Here is a 26,628-nt window from a genome sequence, read left to right on the forward strand (position 1 = left end):
CAACAGGCATTTTGATGATGTTTTTCTCCTGTGGTTTGACTGATACAGCTGTTTAGTTGTGTTCTGTATTTCCTTGAGTAGAAGTGTTGGCGCCATCTTGTGGCACGTAACTGTTTACTTCGTTCTATTAATTCCATACCCGATAGTGCTAATAAGATTTAGATCCAGGGCATATTTTAGATAAATAAATATTTTTTTGCTGTCTTGTGGAAAAGTATGATTGTAGCTATGGTTGAACAATTAAATCTGACAATAAGACATAAGCAAATATGGAGTAAACCATTCTTCATGAACTGAACTAAATGTTTTCTAGACAGACAGACAGATAGACAGACAGACAGACAGATAGATAGATAGATAGATAGATAGATAGATAGATAGATAGATAGATAGATAGACAGACATAGAGCTCCCTGCTGCTAGGTGAGGTTGTCACCTGTAGATGGCATCCTGTCATTACCAACAGCTGACACTCGGGACCCGCCTGCAGCCAATCACTGCTCTGCTTGAAGCTGTTTAATAAAGTTCGCTTTCATGTTCTTCCTGGTGCTGAAGATGTGGCTGGACAAACCAGCTTAGACTATGTGCAGAACAAACCGTGTCGAAGTCAGAGATCCGAGCGAAGAGAGGCTGATCTAAAACCAAAGACTATGCATCTATGGCGCTTCTCCATCGCCATAACCTTCGGCTTGCTGTGGTGGTTTTCAGACTTCGGCCGCGCAGCGACCCAGTACTTTTTATTCTTCCTCTTTTGTTTTACAACTCCGCTGTTATTTGGAAACAGTTCAGGCCAACAAGAGAGCAGCACTCAAACCGATGAAGAAACGAAGGAAACCCCAGTCCAGGTATCATTAGGATTATTGATGTAGTAATAATGTCTTTGAAATTCTTTAAAATGAACGTGTAAATCAGTAGTGTAACTTGTTTCTCGTGTTTACAGGCCAAGATACACTCAGCTCTGTTTCCGGGTTTTTTTGGTTTTTTGTTGTTGTTGTTTTTTATGCAGGCCTGAAAAACCTGTTCTCACGGACACACTAGTGTGTAACTGACGTTGCTTAATTGATGATCTTGCCGGTTCCCGGTAGTTAAACTCATATTTCTGTGCTTTTTAGAGAACTTCCGAAGATTTATTTAGTGACTTGACTGATGGAGAACGCATCGAGCAGCCTCAGTCTCGGTGTCCACTTGTAAAAAGGTCTTTACAGCAAGGTGAGGCAAGTTTTACACAGAAGAAGGAATATGTTTTTCAAGTGGTGTAAACACATTCACCTTGGGAGGTTAGAAACACTTTGCACAAAGTTTGAAGTGAAAGCTCTGAACTTCAGGGGTTTTGCCTGCAAAGTGTAGCTCTCCTTTTACTCCACACAGCTGAGGCTCATGTTACATAAAGAGAGACAGAGCTTTGTGGTAACATAAAAGATGAAGTACACCTTCTCACTAGATGGGTTTTATATTGCCATCAGGTAAATAAGATGTCTAGTTTTAATACAGTGTTATCAGTCATACTTGTGTTGAGCTCCTTTTTTGTACAGTGACATTTAAACTGGCTTGTGTTGGGCTATAAGATTCATATCACAGCTCTGAAGCTCAATTTCTTTGAGAAAAAGGTTTGTTTTGGACATGCATTTCATGCTGTCTACATTCAGATTGCTCAAGGTTCACCTCGTATCTTGAAAACCACTGAAAATGTATGAAACTAAAAAGGTAAAATGAACTTTGCCTTGAAATTGTGTTTTTTTTTTTTCCATTGCTAAATATCTCAGTCTAATTCAAATGCATAAGCTCTTATGTCTCTGGAGACCATGATAATTCTGACTCATTTATGTAGACTGTAAATAAATTCTTGCATTGCACATTAACAGCTCATACCTCTCATTGCATCCTTTTCTTAGCACAGACAGTTCAGGTCAGTTTAAGAAAAAAGCTGCCAGAAGTGCAAACTATATGAAAAATGGCACAGGTGCCCATGAAACATTACAAGTATTTATTCATAATTAAATCTTACTATAGAACACCTCAATGTACATATATATATATATATATATATACACACAAGAGTATACATCTGTAAATCAAGACACAGTTTTAAGATTATCAGCACTCAGCTGCTTTCCTCAGCTTGTCTCTGCATGAGAGATGAATAAAACGATGTTGCTATAAATAAAAGATGCTCAGTGTATTCAATGAGAAACTTGTTTTCACCTCATCATCAACTTCTCATCTTCAGAGGAAAATGCTGTTGTGCATATTTGTACTGGCTCTGTGTGTGAGCTTGGTGTTAATGTGAATTTCCTCTGCGACTGCTCTCCTCAGTGTTTGAGTCTGCCTACGCTCAGCTGGTCCTGCCTTGGTACGGCGTTCCTGAGCCATGTCAGTGCCAGCCTCTGTACCAGGTGCTCAGCAGGGAATTTGACTTCATAATCGACCGTATCATTGAGAGAGCCAAAGACTTCGATGTCTGCCAGGTGGTTGTAGGCTCCATTCGGATTTTGACCCAGCATTTGCATAATGTGAAGCAACCTGACAGGTGAGACTGTACACCTGTGTCATTTTTAAAGGACTTCACTCAGTAATGTGTCTGAACTATAGCAATACCTCAGTATTTATCACACTTTTACTGGGATTGTGACGGTATCTAGCAGGATATTATATATAGTTATTTCGTTACTACGTTCAGGTCACAGAATTTGAAACTAACATCGCTGACATTTAGAGCTGTTGTCTGGCAGCATTTCAGTTTTCCTGTTTCAAGAAATGACATGGGAAGAAAGGAAACCAACAAATTATTTGAAAATACTGCCGGGAGAAGGAAATACTTGCCCCGTTTAGAAACGAGACAATCTTGGGCACACCTTGCAAAAACAACTTGGTCTTGAAAAAGTAGACCAAGATGCTTGACAAACCTCCAGTGAAGCACCTTTTTGTGACTTACCCTTGTGTATTTTGGCGTCCTCTCCTCGTTCTGTTGCGCCAAGCAGCACTTTGCTCACTGCTGCCCCAGTGGTCAATAGACATGTCGATCATTCAGTGACAACTCGTGACAATTTTTTTGCACATTAGGTCACGGCTGGCTACTTTTTTAATAAAGAAGGGAAGCAGGAGCACACTCCAAGTTAAATGGAAGATAATACCAAAAAAAAAAATGGTTGAGCTTTTTTTTTTTTTTTTTTTTTTTTTTTTGGCTGTACTATAGGTTTTTGGAATCATTACATCCCTAATCAATAGTGATCAACATCACCTTTAAGGTTACGGTGGAGTGCTTCTCTGCATTGTGTGGTGATGAACGTCTTTGATCCAGTTTAGTACTGATTAATGGTTGGATGCACTTCTCTGTGACCTTTTTCTGTTGTGCTTTTTTCTGTCTCAGGCAGCTCTTGTTCAGCTCCAGAGCAGATGAAGTTGCACTTCTCCGAGAGTTTTCAGACGCTCTAGTACGCAACCTTTTCCCTAAATCTCTCGGGGGCCAAGAAGTCACCCGCTGTGCCTTAAATGAGATTGTTGCTTTAAAGGGTAAGAAAGCATTAAATTATCTCTCTGCAGGAATATAGTCTTACATAAGCGCTAAGCCTCCCACCACTTCTCTGACAAGTGTGAGTTGTATGTAATCCCTTATTGTCAGTGGTATTGTAGAGCTTAGGACATGAGTTGTGGGTTACAGAAAAGGAAGGCTCCTTCCACAGTAAGCTGACAGTTTTCTTTAGGGTTTCTTTAGGTTTTGGCTTGGTTCCAGTATGTCGCTCGGTTCCAGTAGTGATTTTTACAACTGTACTTAAAAAAACTGTATGTGCACGTCCAGGATGCTCTTCATTTTGGTGTTTAGAAATTCAAGTGTTTTGTTCAGAGATGCATGACAATGAGTGTGTACAGCCATTTGAAACAGTTGGAAATGTTTTACAGGGCTTCACTACTACAGTAATTATTACAGATCATTCTCATTTAGCCTAATAGTATTGACTTCTCATAATTACAGTTATTAATCTTGAGGACATTAATTAAGATTTGTACCATTTATTGTCATATCTGTCCATTAAATAGACTATTTTTTTAACCCAATTAAATTCTTGGAGGCTAGTTGTCACTGTGAGGTTGATTGCAGGAAGTGACTGCACAGGAGCAGAAGGTGCTGGTGGGGGGATTTTAAAAAAAAAAAATCTTTGTAGCCGTTTTCAACCTTTATGCTACTTGTGGTATGAAGCAGTTAGAAAGCATACAGTATCTTGGATAATGTAAAACTGTTATACATACATTGCAGCTGTGTTAAGAGGATAAAAACATGACTCATTACAAGCCACGTAAATTATCAAATGTTGTTATTTTGCCTTCTGATTTTGGTGTGTGTTTGTGTCATGACAAACAGAGTTTGTTGGATTAGTGTGATGGCTGTTTTCCCACAGGGCTGGACCTGTTGGTGACATGGCTGTCTGACCCCGACAACCTGAACCAGTTGGTGGTGAGCCAGCTCGACTGCGTGACTCCCAAAGGCTCTGTGGAGGAGCTGTGTGGGTCAGACCTGGAACAAGCCTCTCTGGCTTCACAGGAGGGAAAAGGCGATGGCAGTGAAGTGTGAGTGGCTGTCATCTTTTGCACCCTACTGACTTGGCATAGTTGTAGTGAGCCTTAGAGCAGCAACTGTAGCGATCACCTTCTGTGTCTGAAATTGGAACTGACCTGGTTTTGTCTGGTGGCTGGTTTTTGGATTTTTAGGAGCTTGGAGACAGTGGATGCTTCAGCCGGCACCAGGATCAAGGAGAAAGGGAAAGGTCTGTTTTGGTGACTGAGGTGTTGTAACACAAAGCCTATTCACTTATGAACTCTGTGACACTTCAATCTGTAGGATTTGTGATTTTAACCTGGTTCTAGTTATTTTGGAATTGGGAAAACATTTCAGGTGATGATAATAGAGGCCTGAGTAAGGAGATGGGCTAGTTTATGGAGTTCAGAGAATAGATGACACCTAACATCTTATACAACAGTTTAATGAATAGCAAATGTGTTCTCGGCTTTTTTTTAAATAATTTTTTTACCGGCCTTCCTTTCAACACGTATTTGTTTTATCTGTTGGCCCAGACAGCCAATTACACAAACGACACACCGAGTGCCAAATCATTTTCATCATTATCATGCCAAGATAATGAACTGTCTGATATAAATATGTAGATTTTTTTGTTTTTGTAACCTTCACATCATAAATTCTGAAAACATTATTTGTCATAATATGTAAGAATTATGCAGGACTCATGGATGTATTAATTGTTAGGTCCTCTGAATGTTTGATCACTAATCATGCCTAGTGCACTTACAGTGTGTGTGTGTGTGTGTGTGTGCCTTCTTTAGTATGTTTTATATCCTGTGAAGAGTTTTTCTCACACACATTCCTACCATAGTGATTCTCCACAGTTGCTACACTTTCATTTAAGTGTTTATTAGGGCAAGATCAATGTCAAGGTAGAATTTCTGATTATTGTCTCAAAGGTTTTAGAACGCCCTGCTTTTCCTTTTTAAATTGACATTTAAGCAGCAAGATGTCCAGAGAATGGCCTTAATTAAATGGTATAAAGCTAAGAATTAAACTGCTAGAGGCAAGAAGTCAACAAAAACTACAAAGATGTGTGTATTTGATAAAAATCTGACCTTTTCAGGGATCGAGTAACAGGTGAACTTCTATTTTTTCTGCAGCAGTGGAAGTAAATGAAGCTTTGGAAGTGAATGCAAACAATTCCTACAGTTCTATCTGTACAAAGGCAGTGCTGGAAAACACACTATGGCTAACAACCTTTTCAGGGTTTCATCCTATAGCAGGATAATGAGCCAAAAAGCCACCTCCAGGCTGTGCAGAAGAAAAGAACAGGATGGTACAGTTGATGAAATGACAAGCTGTGAAATTATTTGATTTTTAAAATGTGGCTTTTTAAATTTTCAGGTCACAAGTTTAAGGAAGGATGGTCAAGGTTTGTGGATAGGATGAAGGTAAAGAGGGTCAAGAAGAAGAAGATGAAAATGATGGCGCAGGGTCAGATGATGAGGATCGCAGCAATCCAGGGTGACATGTCCAACGAGGACGACGTCAGCAGCAGAGAGGGCTCCATTCACAGTCAGCAGGACTCTGACAGAGTGAGACTGCCGCAGATAACACAGTATATTAAATGGAATTTTACAGTTTACGAAACATGACAGATTGATTGTCGCTTTTTGGCCAAACACCATTAGGAAGACAGTGATCTGGAGAACTACCTGACAGATGTTCAGGAGGACATGATAGAATTCAAGCTGTCATATGAGATGTGGTGTGTGGGCCGCTGGGCTGTCAGCATCCCTCATGTGAGTTATAAATAACAGCGGCAGTGTGGAATGTCCTGGAGGCTCATTATCTGTTTGCTGAGACTCTGTAAAAAGCTTGGGTGGTTTGTTAATGTGTGATCTGCAGTTTGAACAGCAGTTAACTATGTCGTAGGTTGACTGGGAGGATCAGGACTTAATCTTCACCGTTCACCTGGAGGAGAATAACAGCCCTGAGAACCTACAGTGGGACATCAGGAAGACCTACATGGATGTGGTACATTTTCGCAATCGATGGCAGGTAAAAAAAAAAAAAAAAAAAAACCGGGAAAGGTTTTTTTTTTTTTTTTTTTTTTTTTTTTAACTTAACTGAGCTAATAATCTTTGTTACACATCTTTAGGTGTGATTTAATTCAGTACTGTTGTATTTGGCTGGAGTAGATTGGGTACCTAATAAACTGACAACTGAGTGTAAGGTCTGCATACTTGTAACATTGCTCCTTTATTATTTAAAGGCATTTTATTATCAACCATCCACTTGAGTGCTTGACTTAGATGTGCCGCCCATCTAAGAGGGCAGATGTTGTTTTTTTTGTTTTTTTCTTTTCTTGGTTTGATTGTTCTTTCCCTTTCAAGAGGACCAGCGATGGTGAGGGAGACTAGAGAAAAACTCCTGTCCTGAAATATTTATCTCATAAAATTACACCTAGTTGAAAGCCAGATGTTTTTCCCTGTGATGTGGTGCAATATGCAGCACAGACATTAACTAGCACACGGCTTGCTGCATACCAATTTTAGAGACTCAGCTGTGGTATTTATATAAACCTTCTCTGAAAGTGGAAAAGCACTGCTGTGCTTAATTAGGCATGTTTGTCTTTGACTTTGCATTGCTTAATTTTGGTCAAACTAAACTAGGGATGCACCAATGCCAGTATCGAGTCTCATGCCACCCTCTATTTAGTACGTGTACTCCTAAAAGTTGTCTTGATAAACTAGCAAACCAAACCATCATGATACACAAAGGATATGAACCAGTGCTGAGTAGAGTAGAGTAGAGTTCTAATGGCCTTTGGAAGATCACAATTTGTTCTTTTTTTTTTTTTTTTTTTTTTTTTTTTTTTCTTATTTTGCTGAGGTCTTGTTAACATTAGACTGAACTTTATAATGTTTAAGCACTGTGATTGTTGGACTGTACTCTGAGACACCACTCTGAGAAGTTATGGCAGGGTCATTGTAGACCTCAGATAGTAGATAGCAGCATAATGAGGCAATAATTCCCATGAACAGGAAGAGCAGCTTACTCTTTTAAAATGAATTTCATACATTTCCTGCCTGTGTTTTCTTCTTTTCTTCCCCCCCCACTTCTAATGACGTATGAGGTTAATGCAGAAATGTCAACATGATGGCATGAATTAATATATTTAATGTCATCTATTCTACTGTATGTAGTAAGTCACATGGTTGACAGCTAAGAATCTGAATAGCTTGAATATTGTGAATCATGAGATGTGATTTATTTTAAGCTGACAATGTAAAACAACTTGGAATTAAATAATGTCCCATCATCATACAGTCCAATGTTATTCATTTCTATAATATAATATTTATGGGCGGGCTTATTCTGGGTTTGGTGTGTACTGACTGAATGTTTTGTTTCTGTACTTCTTAGGACTCGACCAGCTTGCCCATGATCCTGGTGCTGGAGGATACAGAAGTCAACAGTGAGGTTAAAGAAAAAGCTAGAGCGTCAGTGGAGCACTTCCTGCAGGTGAAAGGCACCAAAAATAATCTTAGCTGTGTTTCTAGAAAACCAGTTAAAAGACTTTATGATTCAACATTTTGTGTTTTTGGTTTTAAGGAACTAATTTCTGATAATGCGATCGGCCACACTCAACCAGTTTTTCAGTTCCTCTGCCCGTTTGACAAACTGCTGAACGACGAGGAAGATTATGGGGGCGTGTGGGGCCTTCTCAGTGGCTTGGCCTACTTTCTGACTCCAGGTCAAGAGGAGGAAGAGGTAATGTTTCACATATTTGCTTTCTTGAAAGGATCCCTGCCATTAATAATAAGATTGTACCCAGAAGGTTATTGGCTGAAACCTGTGCATATGGCAGCACTGTTACAAAAACACAACCAGTCAGATGAGCAGAAATGTTTTAAGTAAAACCTCCAGGTTAGTCAGACTTGGTTGAAAGTGAAAATAAATGGTGAAATTATTAAAATGTCATACTAAACTGACATATGAATTTGTCTAGTGCCTGCTGCGCTATGCCTCGGGGTCAGAAGCCATGGCCCTGACTGTGTTGTGTTCCTTTGCAGAGCTCTAGCCCTCAGACAGAGTCCCCAAAAGAAATCATAATGCCATTGTCGCAGCCAGAGTCCACAGCTCAGTCTTCAGATATCTCTGGAGCTTCGACTGAGAAGAGCAGTGATGTTCCCGGTGCTGTGCTCCCAACTATTGTTATCTCCCAATGTGATCTTCCCTCAGAACCGCCTGAGGATGTAGAAGCAGAAGAGGAGCCACAGTCTGCTGTTAACTCAGACTCTTCAAGTAATGAAATCTGTTCCCAAGACAAAATGGAGGAGTCTGATAATCCCTTAATCTCTCACTCCAAAATGAGCAGAGGGCTGACTGGACACAAGCCGCAAGAGTCTCTGGCCTCAACAAAAAACAACAGTGATGAAGACCCGCCTGATTCAGACTCCACGCCTCACTGCAGCCAAAATGGATGCTCACAGGTGGAGAGCTCAGAAGGCCTGTCGAGGCTTAATTTCAGTGCAAAGCCAAATAAAAAGGAGAAAATATGTTTCAAGATGCCAGGCAGCGCAAACAAGGCTAAAGGGAAGGAGCAGGGCTGTTTGCCAAAAGAGGAGGACTCTCGGTGTCAGAAGAGCCAAGGCACCTGGGAGCAGCTGGAGGCAACCAAAGCCATACTTGACCTGCTGAAAGAAATATCTGGTTTGTTCAGTCGTTTTAAATGTCTGAGGGATTAAGATCTTAAGGATCACATCTGTGTTTTTGTAGGTTATAGTCAGTTTACTCTGCCAACATTTTTCTGGAAGTAACTGCACTTTCTTTGATCGGTTAAGGCTTGTTTTCCTGAAGTTTAGGCAGCCAGATGTTTTCAGCACGATAAGCCCATTAACATGAGGAGACTTGCCCGAGAAAACTAGTCCTATACAGTAAACATTTAGTCATCTGTAAAATATCACATGATGAAGGTCAAGTATGGCTTGTGTTTGTAAACCTTTTGCCTGGTGCATGCATGTGAGTAATCCACTACAAATGGCAGCCAAACAGCATTACATTCACAAGCCATGTTGACAAAAATGAAAATACAATGATACTGTAGATACAGACAAGACAAGACAATGAAGGATGATGTCAATTTGGGAACATTTACGTGTTTCCTGTGTAGACTTAAAATTGTGGGTGACAGTATATCTTAGTAAGTCAAAGAAACTTGGTCAGGAACATTGACAGTCTTTGGGCTACATTATCATGTAAGAGTAAGGAAGAAAACTAAACATTCACAGTGAGTTATCAACCTCAAACAAACCTGAAACCTATGAAAGTTCATTGTACTCTTGCTGAAAAGTAGGGAAATGCATTTAAAAATGTGAACAGCTGCTGTATGCTTTAGAAAGTCATTGGCAGTCAGGTTAAATTGCAATATTCAGTGTTTTTGATCCTGATGGAGAATTAAACGACACCGTGTAATTTGAAAGGTTCTCTCATACTGACAAAATTACAGAGTTAAAGGTAGCATTGGTGATTCTTTTCAGAAGCATTTTTTGTTATGTTTCTTGAAATTCTCTTTTCATCCCAATGGCCATGATTAAATTGCATGCACTGACAACACAAAGAAAAAAAAAAAAAAAAAAAAATCTGTAACCTGTACTGGTAGCAGCAGGACTGAGAAAAGCCTGATCGGTAATTTTACTTGGTCCGAGCAAAACCATTGAATGGCCTGCGTGCCTGTCAACCTAATTTCCTACTTGAGCGCACTCTGTTCCTGCACTCGATTCGTGAATGAAGAGTCTCCCACAAGGTGATGCAGTTGCAGACAGATGTGATACTGCTCTGTTTTTATATTGTAGCTAAAGCTGGTGAGCTATGGCAAAGAAGGTAGTGACAGGAGCTTTCAGTTGCAAACAGAGATCACGTATATACTGTGTGTGTGTGTCTGTCCACACACACAGTGTAGGTCAAAATTGCAAATCACATTTGCCTCTAAGGGCTTTGCAGTCTGTGTATCATGCAGCAGAACACTCTTTTCGACCTTTAATTTGGTTAAGGAAAGGCTGTAAGGCTCAAACTCAACTGCTTTTTTTTTTTTTTCTTTTCTTTAGCTTTTGGTTTTAGTTTGCACTTTTGAATCTCGATCACTGTCTTTAATCTTTGTAATGTGCATCAAACAGCAGACAAATGAATCTGGTAGGTGTTAAATGAACATACTGAGCTGAAGAAGTACATGGAGACCATGTTGTACAGCTGGGTCTTGCTGTGTGGATGTGTACTTAGATGGCCTTTTACTAAAATGTTATCTATAACTAGTGTCAAAATTGATAGTTTGTTATAAAAAAAAAATTTTAACATGGAAAAATGCATCAGCCATGACACTAATACACTTTGTCTTTACAGGAAACTCCATCCTCTTAAACATATTTGATGCCATTTTGAAACCTGTTATGCCCATCTTGAAAAAGTAAGTTTGCCGCTAACGCCCTTCCACAGTTTATATATTTGTCGCACCCTGTTCTATGAACGTGTTGTAATTATGAGCGCTGTTCCTCTCCAGAAAAGTGAACTCGTTCCTAAACAAGATGAACCCTACAGTAGTGCAGATGGCTGGGTACATTGACACTTTGCGAGACAAAGTGTGGCCAGAGTTCGAACCACCAGCAGCAGCAGCACCTCCTCCTCCTCCTCCTCGCACCAAAGAGGAGAAGAATGAGACCAGAGAGCGAGCACATCATCTTATCAATGCCAGATGTAGGTGACACATTTCTGCCCTCCAGCAGGGTCACATGCTCATTGATGTTTGATCAATCTAGCATGTTTCATGTTTGCTCTGTAGGTTCAAGCTATCTGATCCTGAAGAAGTCAGACCTGGAGTTTGTTTTTAATCTGTTCCAGAACAGTGAAGAAAACAAAATGCTGGTTTATGTGAGTTTCTTAATATTTTATGGAATTAAATTGTCTTTTTGTCATTATCCCATGTATATTACATGTAACCTACATCCTATGACAAGTCTAATTTATCATCTGTTTTTGGACAGATGTTCCTGTCATTCCTATTGAGGGAGTTTTTTCCCAATGAGCATTCCCTAAATGTGAGCGCTGCTGCCCTCCAGAGAGCGGCCAAGTCCGTCCACTGAACTATGAAACCTTAACTGTGTTTTTAGTGGCACTTTTTTGACATCTTAGAATATCAAATTATTTATTAAACATCTTGATGTACAAGACAATTTCTGTATCGGTTTCAAACATCTCAAGTAAACTGTGAATTTTTCAATTGGGTTTAATTTTTAATCTCTTTATTCTGTTTTTGATAAAATGAGAAACGTTTGGGAGCCAGCTTTGCATAATGTACCTATATTGTTATACTGAGGAGAAATTAAACTATTTTTCACATTTACAGTTTAAATTTCGCCCCTCACATTTTAATGTAAATCTTTTTTCTTTTTTTTTTTGTCACTTGGAGCACTTTTGTTTGGTGAGACTGTTGGAATACTACTGATTAGAGTTTTATTACATATCGCATACATCTGTCAAAACATTGACAGTACCAGTATGAAAGGAAATTTAAGAACTTGAATTTATTCCAAATAAAATATTTTTAATAAACTTTTTTGTTGTTTTTTATATGTTTGGCTTTGTTATTTTCTCTCACGCATTTGAGTAAAAGATGTTTCAGACATGGGGAAATCCTGAAAGTAAAGTCAGAGATGTAATAAAGTAATTTATTAAAATGTCTTGGTAACATATGCAGTCATCTTCATATTTTTCCTGTTGTCATAAGCTACAGTCAACTACATTTGCAGACGAATATGAACATTCTGCAGATTTGAAGATTTCTAATGCTGATTTAGATTAAAATCTGAGAAACATAAATGCTTTAGTGGTCAGCTAAAAATAGTTTAGTCAACTCTGATCATGTTTCTATTACCCTTAATGGAAATACTGTCTAATGTTCATGCTGTTTCATTATGGAAGTGTAACAGAATTAATTACAGGATTATTCTGGTCCAGGTCACAGGAGGGAGATTGTCTGTCAGCGCAACAACATGAATTAATTATTCACTTAAGCTCCTGGAACCAGGTAACAACATCACACAATGTAACACATTTCCAAAGGGAAGCTGGTGCATCTTTATCAGTCTGAGGTCATGACTTGTTAACAAGAATTCAAAATGACAAACTTATAAAGAAAATGTTAATGTGCAGGTGAATATTTAGCTTGCAGCCTTATCAAAAGGTGGAGTCTGCCACTTGTCATCAGATCCCTGACAATAAGCTCCTAAAAGGACCTTTTACTGCTAAATACAAAGGTCAAAAGCAGCACTTGGCAGTTGAGGCATTTATTGTGAACAAGTGAAACAAGAATTACTGCTTTGAAGTTGTATGCCTCTGCCAACCAGTCAAACTCACAGATATGGGACGGACATGAGGTCATTATGATCTTTGACCACCAAAATATAATCCGTTCATCCTATTGTGTTCATGAGAATTGGCCATGACTATAAAATTGTGAAGGTTGACTACAACAATAACTATTATTATTGTTTGTATGTATGTGTATATATATATATATATGTATGTGTTGCCTTACACACTGAGGGCTGCTGTGCCAGAGTCAAATGCCTTGTATGTCCCAACACACCTGGCCAATAATGTTGATTCTGATTATTACAAATCCGAAAAGGACTGAATAGCTTATGAAAAGCTATAATTAGACCAAAGATATTGTAAAAATGTCGAGAAGAAAACTGGAATCAAAAAAGTATAGACAAACTCTCATGTGACCCCCTTGAACCATGAAGAAACAACTCATCAGCTGTGAAAAATAAACATTCAGCCCCCATAGGGAGCACCACACAGGCCTTGTTAATTAAAATACACACGCTGCACAGAAGACTGTAGAAGAGTTTTTAAAAATTACAGTACATATCAATTAGCTTGATTAACAAATAACTAACAGAATGTTGTAGTAGCAACACATTAGCCTCTGAGAGTAACATAGTTGCCAGTAAACCGATCATATAAAAACTATATTAACTAATCAAAAAAACTAGAATAAAAAGGGTAACTTCATATAAAGCGACAAGGGCATTCGGAGAGTAGATTAAAGATGCACAAAGGCAGACAAAGGTGGTGGATGTAATGGTGCCAGTTAAACTGTTATGGAACTCAACCAGTGGTTGCTATAGCAACAGAATGTTGAAGCCAACTGTTGTGATGGGATTGTTTTGTCAATCCCAAAACTACAGTCCATTTAAATCATGTAATAGAGAACCCACAATTTGCAAAGACATCAGATAGGTGAGGCTGAATTTGGGGGAAATGTCTGTAAAAATGATGCACAAGCCATCTAGAATATTGACATTTTATGATATAGTTCATTCATGAAAAACATGACGTCTTGGGATTGAATAGCCTATGACAGTCATGAAGAGTTGGAACTAGCTGATGGAAAATGAGAAATGCATACATGATAGTGTTCAGAGGAATGGAAAATGGAAACAGGAAAAGGGGGAGAGATAAATGTTCACATTTCCATCTGCACATACATTTCCTTGACAGCCGGGCAACACCATCTGCTGATAAAGATGGTGTGATGAAGCCATTCCCTGTGGCTGAGTAATTAAAAAAAACATAAACAAAAAACTGTAAAAATTTATGAAAATAATTTTAAAACATCAACCATGTAAAGAGTAGAAAAACAATATAGACCTATTAAATAATAAATTACCACTTCAGTTTAAATGATAAGTTATTACAATGAGAGTGTGTTAATTTATACAGTTTTGTAGTTTCCACAACTTTCCAGGTTTTAAATTAATATGTTTCAGAGATTTACAATAAAACCAAAATTAATTGTAAAAATCATTATACATTCATTCATCTACTGTCCCCATGGCCCGGTCCCAGATGAAGTGGATGAAGATGGATGGATGGACATTCAATCATAAAAAAGGATGGTATAATAACACTGGAAATTTCAGCACAGCTACTGAATGGGCCTTTGTGGTTAGAATAATTTCTATTGTCCATCAGAAACGCTCAGATCTTTTACTTAAGTAAAAGTAAAAATACAGCAGTGCAGAAATATTCTGTTACAAGTGGAAGTCGTGCATTCAAAATTATTTATTAAAATCAAAGTACTAACGTTGCATCCAAACACTCATCAAAATACTTTTTATGCAGGATGGTTCATTTCAGAATGATACACTATAAAATATAATTGAATTTTATTTATTGTTGCATTACATTAATATAGCCTATTTATTACATTTTGCAGCAGACAAAGTTGTGGGTAATTTAAATTACTTCCTAAGCTGGTAGGCAGCCGAGCCCCACAGTCTTAACGTAGGCTTTTACATGTACATAAAATAATACATCACAATTTATCTGATAATTACATTTTGTATTATTAATCTGCAAAGTTATCAAATAAATGAGGGACAGTGAAAGGTACAATGTTTGCCTGTGAAATGTGGTGGAACAAAAGGATAAAATTGCATGAAATTAAAATACAAATCTCAAAATTTTAAGTGCAGTAGCCTACTAGAGCAGTCATACTGGCTCTTGTCAACATGTGATGTGTGTTATGCTATGATATTTACTGCTGTAGTACAATTAAAAAGAAATCAAAAGTTTGCAAGGTTAAATTAAAGATTAAACCAAGTGGTAAATGTTGCTGCGTCAACACCCACCTACTGCTCAAGTGCCCTTAGGGAGCCCACATGTTGCAGCTGCTCCTCCAGTCCAGCAGGTGGCAGTGTCGTAGATGACAGTAACAAACTGCGCAGCTTTCACTGATCCAACATGTCTGCGCCCTGAAGGTTTCTGCTAACAGCGTGAAGCTGCGGGACGAGTGAGAGGTATGATGCTACTGAGGTTAATGTCGTTTCTTTAGGGTGTAACACGGTCTCGTTCGACCTGTTATAAAGGTTTAATGCTATTTGTGTGGATGGTCAGTGCGTGTGCGCAGATAATGTGACTGCGATGCCTTGCTGTTCAGTGTGACTATGGTTACTGTGCGCCACGTTTATTTTTAAGGACGCCTCTGTGTTTGGTTGGTGTTTTAAATATAAATGATGTTGTTCACACATTATATTGCTTTTGTAATTTGTTTCACTGGATGTTTTGATGAATTTCACAAGGAAAGAGACTGAAACATGTCTGAGATCTGCATTCATGGAGGTCAGACTGAGACCGGAAGCAAAGTCAAAGCTCCCACTAATACTTAGAACTCTCTTCAGTGCAGGGACACGGTGCTGGAAAATGTAATGAAGCACAACATATGTGTATGTTTGAAATGTAAAAAGTTCTGCTATAAAAACTTAATGTCTGTTGTGCATTAAATAAATCTGAATTTGTCCAAAACAGAATCTAAATGGGGGCAGTTGTGAGGCTGTGGGTTAAAACTAATTACTTCATTTACTTTATTGAGTAATTGTTTGGTCCATCTAAAAATAGTAAGCAATTCCCATGCAGACTTATTCAGGTGACTTGTCCAAAACACAAGTATATTTAGTTTATGATACAACGGTCATGGGTCTCATCCGAGATGATGACGAGTCAGCCTACAGACGGGAGGTTGAGCAGCTGGTCCTGTGGTTTAGCCGCAACAACCTGGAGCTGAACATGCTCAAAAAAGTGGAGATGACAGTGGACTTCAGTAAGAACCCCCCACCTCCCACCATACTTGGCAGCACTGTATCAGCAGTAAAGTCCTTCAACTTCCTGGGCTCCACTATCTCCCAGGACCTGAAGTGGACGTCCAACTTCAGGACCATCACCAAGAAGGCACAGCAGAGGATGTACTTCCTGCGCCAGCTCAGGACCTTCAACCTGCCCCAGGAACTGCTGATACAGTTCTACAGAGGAATCATCGAGTCTGTTCTCTGCAGCTCCATCACTGTCTGGTTTTGCTCAGCAACCAAGCAGGACAAATACAGAGTTCAGCGGACAGTGAGTACTGCAGACAAGGTCATTGGTGTGAGCCTGCCCTCCATTGAGGACCTGTATATCATATAATACCCCATTTCTTTTATTGGACAGATCTGAATAATGAAGGAGTCCATCTTTCTTCATTTTAGTGCTGATTTATTTCAAACCATAAGCAAAATTACAAACACAACCCGGGTTGCTCCTTCCTCCAGAGACACACACACTGGCTGCTGGAAAAAAAAGCCCCGGAAACACAGATCCTACTACAGTACATTTATAAATTTTGGGCTAACCCCTGTTGGACCTGGTACTTTTAACCATGCTAACCCTGAGAGACAAAGCAGTCCAAGTACTATAACTTCAAAACAGTGCTGATTTATTCAATGAACACAGGTAAAAATTAACATTACATGCCTCCAACATGCACGCAGGCAGCTAAGAATAGAACATCAGCAAATAATCACATTTGAGAGACAGCTGTGAACTTTTGGTATTCTTAATTACAAAACCAACAATGGCTTTGTTTAATTTAATTATTGCAATATAGCACAGCAATAAATTAGTTCCACCTGTGTAGGCCTGCAACTGCTGATTATATTAATCTGTACACATGCTGTGTTTATTGGAAAACAATTGTGTGGACCTCACCAACTTCTGTAAACAAAAACAAATAACCTCAGGTGGCCAAAAAAAAAAACAACCCCACAGCAGATTTCAGTATGTGGTTAAGTTTCCCAAAAGTAAATCAACGTTCAGAAACCAGGTGGGAAAATAAAAGTGCACCCTTCCTACTCTCACAATTATTAGGAGAGCGTAATCAGCAGCCAGGTGTTAATAATCAAATGCACAGGGTGTATAGATCATTAAGAAGTGTGACTACCTCTATAAAGGCAGAACATTGAGGCTGTTTGGTATTCTGGAGCACTGACGTGTGTGGGTGTGGGTGGGTGTGGGTGTGGGGGTGGGTGTGTATGTCTCATACCAAGAAAAAAAGAACATGAGCCATGACCTCAGAAGTAACTGTTGTTGCTCATCAGATGGGGAAGGGTTATAAAGCCTTCTCCAAACAATTTGAGATTCACTGGTCTACAGTGAGAATGACTGTTCACAAACAGACAGCCTACAAGACACCTGCCAATCTTCCCAGGAGCGGGTGTCTCAGCAAATTCAGTCCAAGTCGGATCATTTAATGGCCAGAAGAAAAACCCAAAAGCTACATCATGTGACCTCCAGGACTCTGTACGCACATTAAATGTTCCTGACAGCACAAGCAGAAAAAAGACCAAACAAGTATGACTTTTACAAAAAGGTGTCTAGGAAAAAGCTCCTTCTCTCAAAAAAGAATATGGCTGCACAACTTGAGTTTGCAAAACTGAATCTGAATAAACCACAGCAGTTCTGGAACAACATCCTTTGTACTGGTGAGACCAAAGTGGAGCCGTTTGGTCATCATGCACAGCTTCATGTTTGGTGAAAACCAAACACAGCATATCACCATAAACACCTCATACTAACTGTCAAACAAGGCGGTGGAGGGAGGATGATTTGGGCTTGTTTTGCTGCCACAGAACCTGGGAAACATCCATTCATTAAAGAGACGACGATGAACTCCGCTTTAAACCTGAATATTCTTGAGACAAATGTGAGACCATCTGTCCAACTGGGTCATGTAACAGGACAGCGATCCTAAGAACATCAGCAAATCAACATCTGATTGGCTAAAGAAGAAAAGAATCAAGGTGCTGGAATGTCCAAGTCCAGCTCAACCCCACTGAGATGCTGTGCATGAACCAGTGCCCTCGAAATATCAATGAACTGAAACAATATTGTAAAGAAGAGTGGATCAAAGTTTCTCCAAAACAATGTGAGAGATTGATCAACTCCTAGAGAAAATGTTTACTTCCAAGTTATTGTTGCCAAGGATGGTTCTACATTTTATTGAATTAGTCTATATGGTATACTTTTATTTTCCTGCCTGGTTTCTGAATGTTGGTTTACTTTTGGAAAACAATGAGTACATATTGACATCTGGTGTGTGTGTGTGTGGTTTTTTTGGGTCACCTGAGATTATTTTGTTTCTAGAAGTTGGTGAGGTCAACACAATTGTTTTTGTGCTGTCGTTTAACCATGAGTGCAGTCTGCACATTGCCATCTTTTCAAAGCCAAAATGCAACTGATGACGACCTACGTCTAACACTTAAATCTAACCGTGTAGACTGTGAGACTGGTGGTGTATTTTGTCTTCTGGTGCTGTTTGTTTGCTCATTTTTAACTTCACTAATGCATTTTTAGGTACTATGCTAGCTTAACTTGTCGTGCGTGAACATGTACTAGGCTACATGACACAGTGAATGTGTTGATTCTCAAAGCTTGTTTTTGATTGGTTTTTGTGAAGTGATATACTCGATGGTGTCAGCTCACACATTGTTAAGACAACAAGATATTATGGTGGATGATGTATATTTCCTTGTACCTGGAATGATTCAGGTTTGACCTCTGTTAATTCTGGTGTCCATCTCAGTTCACTGACCATCCATCTACACTGTTGTTTATTAGTCATAATCACCTTAATACTGTGAGCATGAGGCCCAGCTGCAGCAGGAGCTCAGACCCAGGGGGCAGATCATTCCAGAGTTCAGAGGGTTTACTATCACATTTTAGCTAATGTCACATGTGAATTGAAGTTTCTGACTTGTAGTTTTGTTGAAGGTTGAATTTTATAATGTCAGAGTCTTGTGTACCCACATCTCCTCAAGTCGGCTTGATGCTTCTCCTGTGTGTGTGTGTGTGTGTAACCATAAATCAGTGACTGCATTGCTGCTCTCCATCTCCATGCATAGCTTGTATGTGCGGTGTGGCTGTCAACCCCAACATAAAGAAGTCTGATGAGCTGTGAAAATATCTTTGCTCCTTGATGTGCATCCAGTCCGTATAAATCATGCTGCCACACTTAAAACTTAACACGTCCTGTTGTGAATTGGAATATAAAAGTTACAGTTGAGCCCCTAATGTAACTTTAGCTTGTTTCTTGACACAACAATCTGTAGTTGTAGATGTGCTCAGATAGTAGAAAAAAAACTGACAGCAGTGTAGGCACGACATATAATTCACACTGCCTGCTTGTAAAATAAATCAGAAGATGACCTGAACTGAGCGTTGGTTTCCCTTTTTTATGTTTTTCAAGCACTATTTTTCTGGTTGCTATTTGTTTCCTCTAAGATTTATTACATGTACAGGCAGTTTCTGACCTATTGTCTTGCCATTCAAACATTGTGGAGAGGGAAATGTAATTCAGCAGAGTTGGTAAAGCAAACGTCCTCCCTGGGATTTGATCGCAGGCAGAGGTAATACATTCAGGGTGTTGGGGCTGGAAATGACCATAAGGTCTTGGTTGAACTCGAGCTGCAGTGTTTGTGTGTATTTTTTCACAGTGGCTGCTTAACAACAGGAAGACAAGTGAACTGATCTGAAACATTAGACCCATATGTAAATGTTGAGCATCTCATTCTGAAACCATTAATATGCCACAGCCTCCACTGTGCTGGGAAGGTTTTGAGAAACATTTTTACCTGATCCTGGCTGTAGAGTTTTTCTTCTATTCAACTACAAGAGCAATAGTGAGGTCGGTAATCAATGTTGGATAATAAGGCCTGGCTCATCGCTGGCATTTGAGGTCTTATTAAAGGTGATTGATGGGTTTGACCCCAGGACTCGGAGGCATTTGTTGAAAGAGGAAAGAGAACTCCCAAAACAGACAGAAGTATCATTGTATGCTGTAGCATTTAGATGCTCCTTAACTGAAAATAAAAAGCCCAAGCCAACCACGAAGCACTGCTGTTTCCTGTCTTACATTATTTTACCTTACGGGCAGAAGCTGGCCTTCCCTAGTGTTTAGACCTCCACATTCCCAACCTGTAGCAGCTCAGGTTGTCTTACCACACATATCAGTATTGCTGTTGGCTGATAAACATGGGTATATTTAGAAAATTTTAGATGAGGTGACAAGGATGGGGCACAGACTCAGGAGAGGGGTGGCACATTTAAAATACTTGTAATAACTAGTAAGCACCACATTTTGACTCTGGCAGGGGCGGCACCAGGGTGGGCCGGTCAGATTCTGAGGGTGCCCGCTGCCTCCCTCGGTGACCCCTTTGGCTCCACCCATGTTGATAAATAACTAAAAGGTGCAGTACAGAAAGACGCATTAGACGGACATTGTTTAGGAAAGTTGAACTGTAAAATGTCCTGTTGGGTACACAGTTTTACACTTTTCAAACAACAAACAGATCATTTTCAGAATGTTAAAAACACGGCTTCATAAGTAAAATACAAGCTTGGCTGTTTTTAAACACCAACAATGACGTATAGAGGCCAGTTGAGTGTTCTCTATGTAAAGACTGAAATAAGGTATTGTCTAATGATGTGGATTACCAAACGTTTTGATTGTTATTCTATCACAGATTGATGTTTCTCTACACAGTGAGAACATCAATTAAATGTATTCGAAGTGGTTGTACCTTCTTCAGAATATATTTTTCTAATGTAGCTCCACAGTGAGAAGTTGAAGTGGTACTCAACTGCTTTTTGCTTATTTTGTAGTTTGAACCTAATGAGACCTTGTTACATCAGAATATGTGATGTTAAAATTGTTTATTTCTGAGTGTGGAAATGATGTGTTATTTGTGAAATGCACAGGTTAACTCAGAGGTAATAACCTGCAAGCTCAGATCTGGGTTAAACCAGGTCATTCAAGCTCCCTTTTCCAGTTTTGTGGGATCATTCAGACTCTTCTTGAGTTCTTCGTTTTCTTTGACTGGCCTTTAGCACTTGGCATTCAGCGATCAATAGCTCCAGGGGCAGTGATGATGGGATGAATACTAATGCACTTGAACAGCATTGCCATATGACTGGCTCTGTATAACTTTATGGCTGACGTTATCTCTTCATCTCATCCGCAGCGTCTCACGTGGCTCAGTGAATAATCACAGCCCAGTGCATTTGTTCTGTTTGGTCACTGCATTAGGCTCATTGATTACAGTTCATTTGTAGCTCCTAGAGAATAATGCATTGCTGTTTAAAACAAGTACAGCATCCCAGAGTTCTCTGCTGCCAGGCAACATTCTTCCTGTGTTGTTTACTGTGCTGCTAAAAGATATTTGGTAATTTTATGTATTCAAGGACGCCGGTCATTTATCATGTCCCTAATGGTATTCAGTCTTGTTCACAGAGAAGTGCAGAGACGTGAAATTGCTGTTATAATTTTAATGTGATTGTGCTGTTTTTCTATTAGTGTCCAGGGACTTCAGCTTGGCTTCAGGGCCTTTCTTCCTGTTTATCTTAAATGTGTTTGTTAGCAATGTTATGCATTGGTGACAGAGGCCATCTTAGAAATCACGCCATGTCTAATCTCGAAAAATATAAGCCTTATATCAAATGTAGAAGTGAGTGCTTCCATTTGATGAACTGCCAAACTAAGAGTTGAATAAAACCAGTAAGTGTCATCAGGAGATAAGAATGAATGCAGCCCCCTTTATTGTAATGTCACAGAATACTAATCATGGTTTCTGTTTGGAAATGGATTCTGACAGGTTTTATCTGTTTAAAGAAATGGAAACAGAATGGGTTTTACTGCTAAGACTTGAGTGATGAGACTGGAATAAGAATACTTGCATTCTTATCAGAGTCAGATTGGACCCCCAGGACAGGAAATGCATATCAAGTAATGGATCACATATTTCAAGCCCAACCTAGGAGCTTGTTCAAATAGATTTATTATACGGTATCAGCTAAAATGATCAAAATCAGGGCTGGGAGTTATCAGCTTAGGTGTAAACACATGAGAAATGGTAGCAAGTTGAAAAGTTATGGTTGTGACAGACACCATATGTTATGAGTGCAGCATAATTTGATTGTATGTTAATCCTACTCTCTCTCTGTGTCCTCATTTTATGCTACTCCTCTCCTGTCATATGTTTGATTAAAAAGCAGAAATACCCTCAAAACCTTGTTTTGCAAATTCTCTCTCTGTATATGTTTGATTTGATTTATCAAATTTCATGCAATGGCCTGGTACACCTAGCGAATAAGGGATGACTACCCTGGTTCTACATGGAAAAATCTTATGGTTAACATTTATATTGTCTCATGACATATTATCCTATTATTACCCCTTTCTGTCAAAAGGGTTAGGGTTACAGCCATGCTAGCAGTATGGTCAAATAGCAATGCTGATGTTTAGCAGGTATACAGTAATGTTAACCATCATAGACTAGATATTAATATGCCATTATTTGCAAATTAACCTCGAACACAAAGTGCAGCTGATGGAAATGATGTTTTTGATGTATTTGGTCACGTATTTAGGAAAGATCAGCAGTTACTGAAACTCATTATGTTGACGGCATGGTTATTTGTCCCAGATTTCATGATAATCCATTCAGGTGGTGCCAAGAGCATAAGTCAGAACCACTAATTTCATTTTTTTTCTTTGCTGAATCAGTTTACAGGTTAATACTGCATTTACACTCCAATGAATCAGTGTCCGAGTTTGAGTAAAATGGTGTGACAGGACAGAACATCTGCTGTCAGAAAATATTTGGCTTCTTTTTTTTGTTTTGTTTCAATTTAGCAGCATTATGAAGATGAGAATGCCAATAATATGCAAGAAAGCCTATTGAATCATACCTGATTGTGTGTGTGTGTGCAGGTACAAAGCCTGATCCCACTGAGAAATCTATTAGTATTAAGCTTTTATTTTATCAGACTGCAGTAAAAAGATATGAAACCTAAAAAGAGAAGAAGACTGCATTTCCTCCAGGCTGGTACAATAGCGCTATCAGTTACATTGAGGAAGGCCTCGAACTTGCAAACTAATGCGATCTTTCTATTTATTCCATTTTTTTCAAAGATATCATTTTATATGAGATCAATATCTGCAACCTTGACTTGGAAATGAACGACAGATTCAGAAGTGTCATTGATGTTGGCTGCTGTTTGGCTTCTTAATGAAGACTAAAGAGAGCCTAATGGCCTGAACAACAAACAGCGGTGGGCGTCACCAGTGCAATTAAGCCCATGTTTTTAATAGCAAGCTGATTCATTTCTTTAATCAAAGTCAGCTTTATCTTTGAAGTGCAGTCAGATTTAATTATGCAGAAACACACCAGAGAAGCTGCTGTTGCTGCTGCTGCTGTGTGAAAACCCCCAGAAATCCCAAACACATTATAATGAATAACGATGAAAATGTAATGACTTTTTACATGGGCAGTCTAATTTTAGATGATCTTTTCACAACAGTTTATGTAATCCTGCACATTTTGTGGTGGCAGGTGGAGTTTTTCCTTCCGCTTTTCTCCTGTGTCAGTTTAATTGACATGTTTACCTCTGCCAAAGATGTTGTTTACTTGACAGGCAGTGGGAAAGCTCTAAAAATTTCCAAATTCCTGAGAGACAGGCCATGAAATAGTTGCTTCATTTAGAGTTTGGATTTTGGTGGCAATTTATTAATCAGACCTGCATTAGTTGATAACCAGACTTGGTGCCAAATTCTAAGGGGAATAATTGTAAGATCAAGAAATAAACTTAAATGCCAGGAACAGCAATTTGGAGAATTAGTATTGGTCATGTCGCCTTCCTCTGTTATGTGGTAATTTGTGGCAAGTCATTTATCATGGCTGTTTTAACAAAGTGCCTTTACTGTGCGAGCCAGCACAGCAAAAACGCATTTCTCTTTCTGTGTTCTCCTTGTTGTTGATGACACTGTTGCCGGTAATTGCCACAGGAATGTAATATTCAGCCTAAAGAGCAGCTCAGAATTGTCTGTTCCTTTCAAATGACTGTGGCTTTGATTTGATTATTCACAACAAAACATTAACCCAGCTCTGACTGAGGCTTATTGCACAGCCTTCAACCATGTTTCTGTCGCTGCACAGTTAATGCTGCTTTGTTTCATGAATTTAATGTAAATTCAGCTGCTTGAAAAAGTACTGTCAGTGCAGTTGTGGTGCCATATGTAGATCAAGTCTTCTTCAGCGTTCACCACTTGGCCTTGTGATGAGTGGTTTCATTTTGTGAGGGAACTGATTTTATTATTCATACTCCAACAGAGATTCGAGTTTTGGTGCATTAAAGCATGACGTCGTCGTTTCCCCACTCAGAACTGTTATTCCCTTTGTCCCAGATTGAAATTAAATGCAACATTTGATGCTGGCCTTAATTGTTTTTCCTCTCACAGTCACATCAATCCAGTAAAGCCTCTTCTGTCTGGGCATATAGCACGTTATTTAATTAAATTTTTTATAGCGCTTTTTCCTCCTCAAACTGTTGCTTTAGTCTATTGTTATGATGTTAAGGACTTATGTGCCTTTATGTCACTGTGTGATACGGGAAGTGGGTTTTCTCACTTTACTTTTGATGCATTCTGCTTTTTCTAACCTGCTCCACAATATATCAGAAGTGCAGTGCGCTTTTTTACAATGAAGCAGCTGAACACATCAGGTGAACACCATGAAATTGACCTCAGAAAATTATGAGAGTTACAGTGCAAACACCACTACAGAGGGAATTCAAGCTAAATGGATTCTATTTGGGACTCTTTCTGCAGTATGCGCATCACCTTAATGCCCTTACAAATATTGCCTCATGTGGGTTGCACTGTAGCGGCTGCCAGATAATCAGCAGGCCAGATAGAATCACAACTTTTCTTGGGAGCAGTTTCTCCCTGTTTGTTGCTCCAAAGCAGCATGAGGTCCCATCTATCTTTTTTGTACTGTCGGTTCTGTTGATCTAATTGGATACCCTCTGTTGGCTACAGTGAATCATTGCTGGACCTCTTCTCTCCCCTCAGTACTTATTTTTATTGAATGCAGGGTTCCCCTGAAACACAAGGCTCAACTTTAAAACTTGTATTTGTCCCTTGGCTCCAGTCATTGATCTTTTTTTTTTTTTTTTTTTTTTTTTTAAGACGGCCTTTTTTTTGTCCTTTTTTTTGTCACTTTTATTCCTGCAGAGGATTATAGGCCTGCTTTTATGTGTTCTGCCTCCTCAGAGGAAGGCCAGGAGTTCAGACCATTCTCCCCACTCCACTAATTGACTCCTAATATCATAAATGCATTTTAAGGCATGTTCACACTGTATATGGGGTCGACGGTTCCACCCCTTCTCTGTGTATTAGTAGTGTTGCTTCTTCCTCCTCTGCCCTTGACTCTTGACCTCCACTGATGCAGAGCAAGCTCTGCTGCAGCACAGGGAGTTTAGCGGTGCCACATCAGAAACGGAGGTGAGGCAGCGGAGCCGGTTTGGCATGCACCCCGTGAGTTTTCAGAGAGAAGTTTAAATCCTGCCAGTTCCTCAGCTCTTCAGCATGGCGAGCATCTCACTCTGCTGCTGATCCACACTGCAAACACCTCCAGGAAAGTGGCTTTTGTTGAGCCGATCGAAGGCAAAGATTTTTTTTTAATTACTGCAGAATGGAAAGGCACGGGGGGGATTTCCTGTGGGCATCAGTATCTGTTTGAGTTTATGATGTTTTAATGAGCCTGGCGTGTAAATGATGTTTTGCAGTTGTGTATGCTGGAAAGGCTAATTTGTTTGTTTTTCTTCTGCATTTTCAGTGAATGGATTCTCAGTTTACTTGGAGGCAGACTTAAGGCTTTCCAGACAGACCAGAATGTCAAAAATCTCCAAGGCAGCCAAGGCTGTGAAAAACATGGCTGCAGATGGCATAATCCGGACTATAGTGAGGTCAGGACAAGCAGCCCCTGGACCCCCACTAGGCCCCGTCCTGGGACAGGTAAAATGACTTAGGATTTCTCTTCTTGTTCTGTGTGTTTGCTCCAAGTAATCAGGATTTTAACTTAATTGCCGGAGCAGGGTTTCATTTTATCAGCAGACCTTGTGCACTCAGTTGTCATTAACTGCGAGACAACCCAGTGCTTCCCTTTTTTCGCTGTCAGTCACAGTCGCCTCTCTCCCCTCGGTCACCTCATCATACAGATGCACCACCACCACCACCACCTCCATGTCCTCCCATAGCCCTTTTCACATTCCTATTCTTATTCTAGTCACACAGCTCCATTGTGCAGGTGAGTGCCACACTCTGTCAGTCTGCAACTATTTTCTCACAGTTTCCAGGCCAAAGACACCAACACCTCCATCCACAGCAGCTGTCCATA

General features: G+C 39.5%; 2 protein-coding genes across 2 annotated transcripts in view; both read left to right on the forward strand.

The window, feature by feature from the left end:
- The first annotated feature begins 451 nt into the window (after positions 1 to 451).
- On the forward strand, positions 452 to 12,071 carry LOC109957743 (uncharacterized). The gene is made up of 16 exons (XM_020595879.1): positions 452 to 845; positions 1,113 to 1,209; positions 2,314 to 2,527; positions 3,368 to 3,510; positions 4,395 to 4,563; positions 4,705 to 4,760; positions 5,921 to 6,111; positions 6,208 to 6,318; positions 6,452 to 6,577; positions 7,946 to 8,044; positions 8,135 to 8,293; positions 8,596 to 9,235; positions 10,922 to 10,985; positions 11,079 to 11,272; positions 11,358 to 11,446; positions 11,560 to 12,071. Exons 1-16 carry the CDS (start codon positions 651 to 653, stop codon positions 11,656 to 11,658), a joined length of 2,646 nt encoding a protein of 881 aa, XP_020451535.1. The 5' UTR covers positions 452 to 650; the 3' UTR covers positions 11,659 to 12,071.
- A 3,200-nt stretch (positions 12,072 to 15,271) lies between these two features.
- mrpl11 (mitochondrial ribosomal protein L11) overlaps positions 15,272 to 26,628 on the forward strand; it is a 39,337-nt gene continuing 27,980 nt past the window's right edge. Inside the window, exons 1-2 of the mRNA XM_020593183.1 lie at positions 15,272 to 15,384; positions 26,068 to 26,246. Coding sequence (XP_020448839.1) covers positions 26,124 to 26,246 — 123 coding nt within the window. The 5' untranslated portion in view covers positions 15,272 to 15,384; positions 26,068 to 26,123. The remainder of the gene's footprint in view (positions 15,385 to 26,067; positions 26,247 to 26,628) is intronic.

The sequence above is a fragment of the Monopterus albus genome, unplaced genomic scaffold (assembly GCF_001952655.1).
Source record: "Monopterus albus unplaced genomic scaffold, M_albus_1.0 scaffold2.1, whole genome shotgun sequence".
In the NCBI taxonomy this organism is placed as follows: Eukaryota; Metazoa; Chordata; class Actinopteri; order Synbranchiformes; family Synbranchidae; genus Monopterus; species Monopterus albus.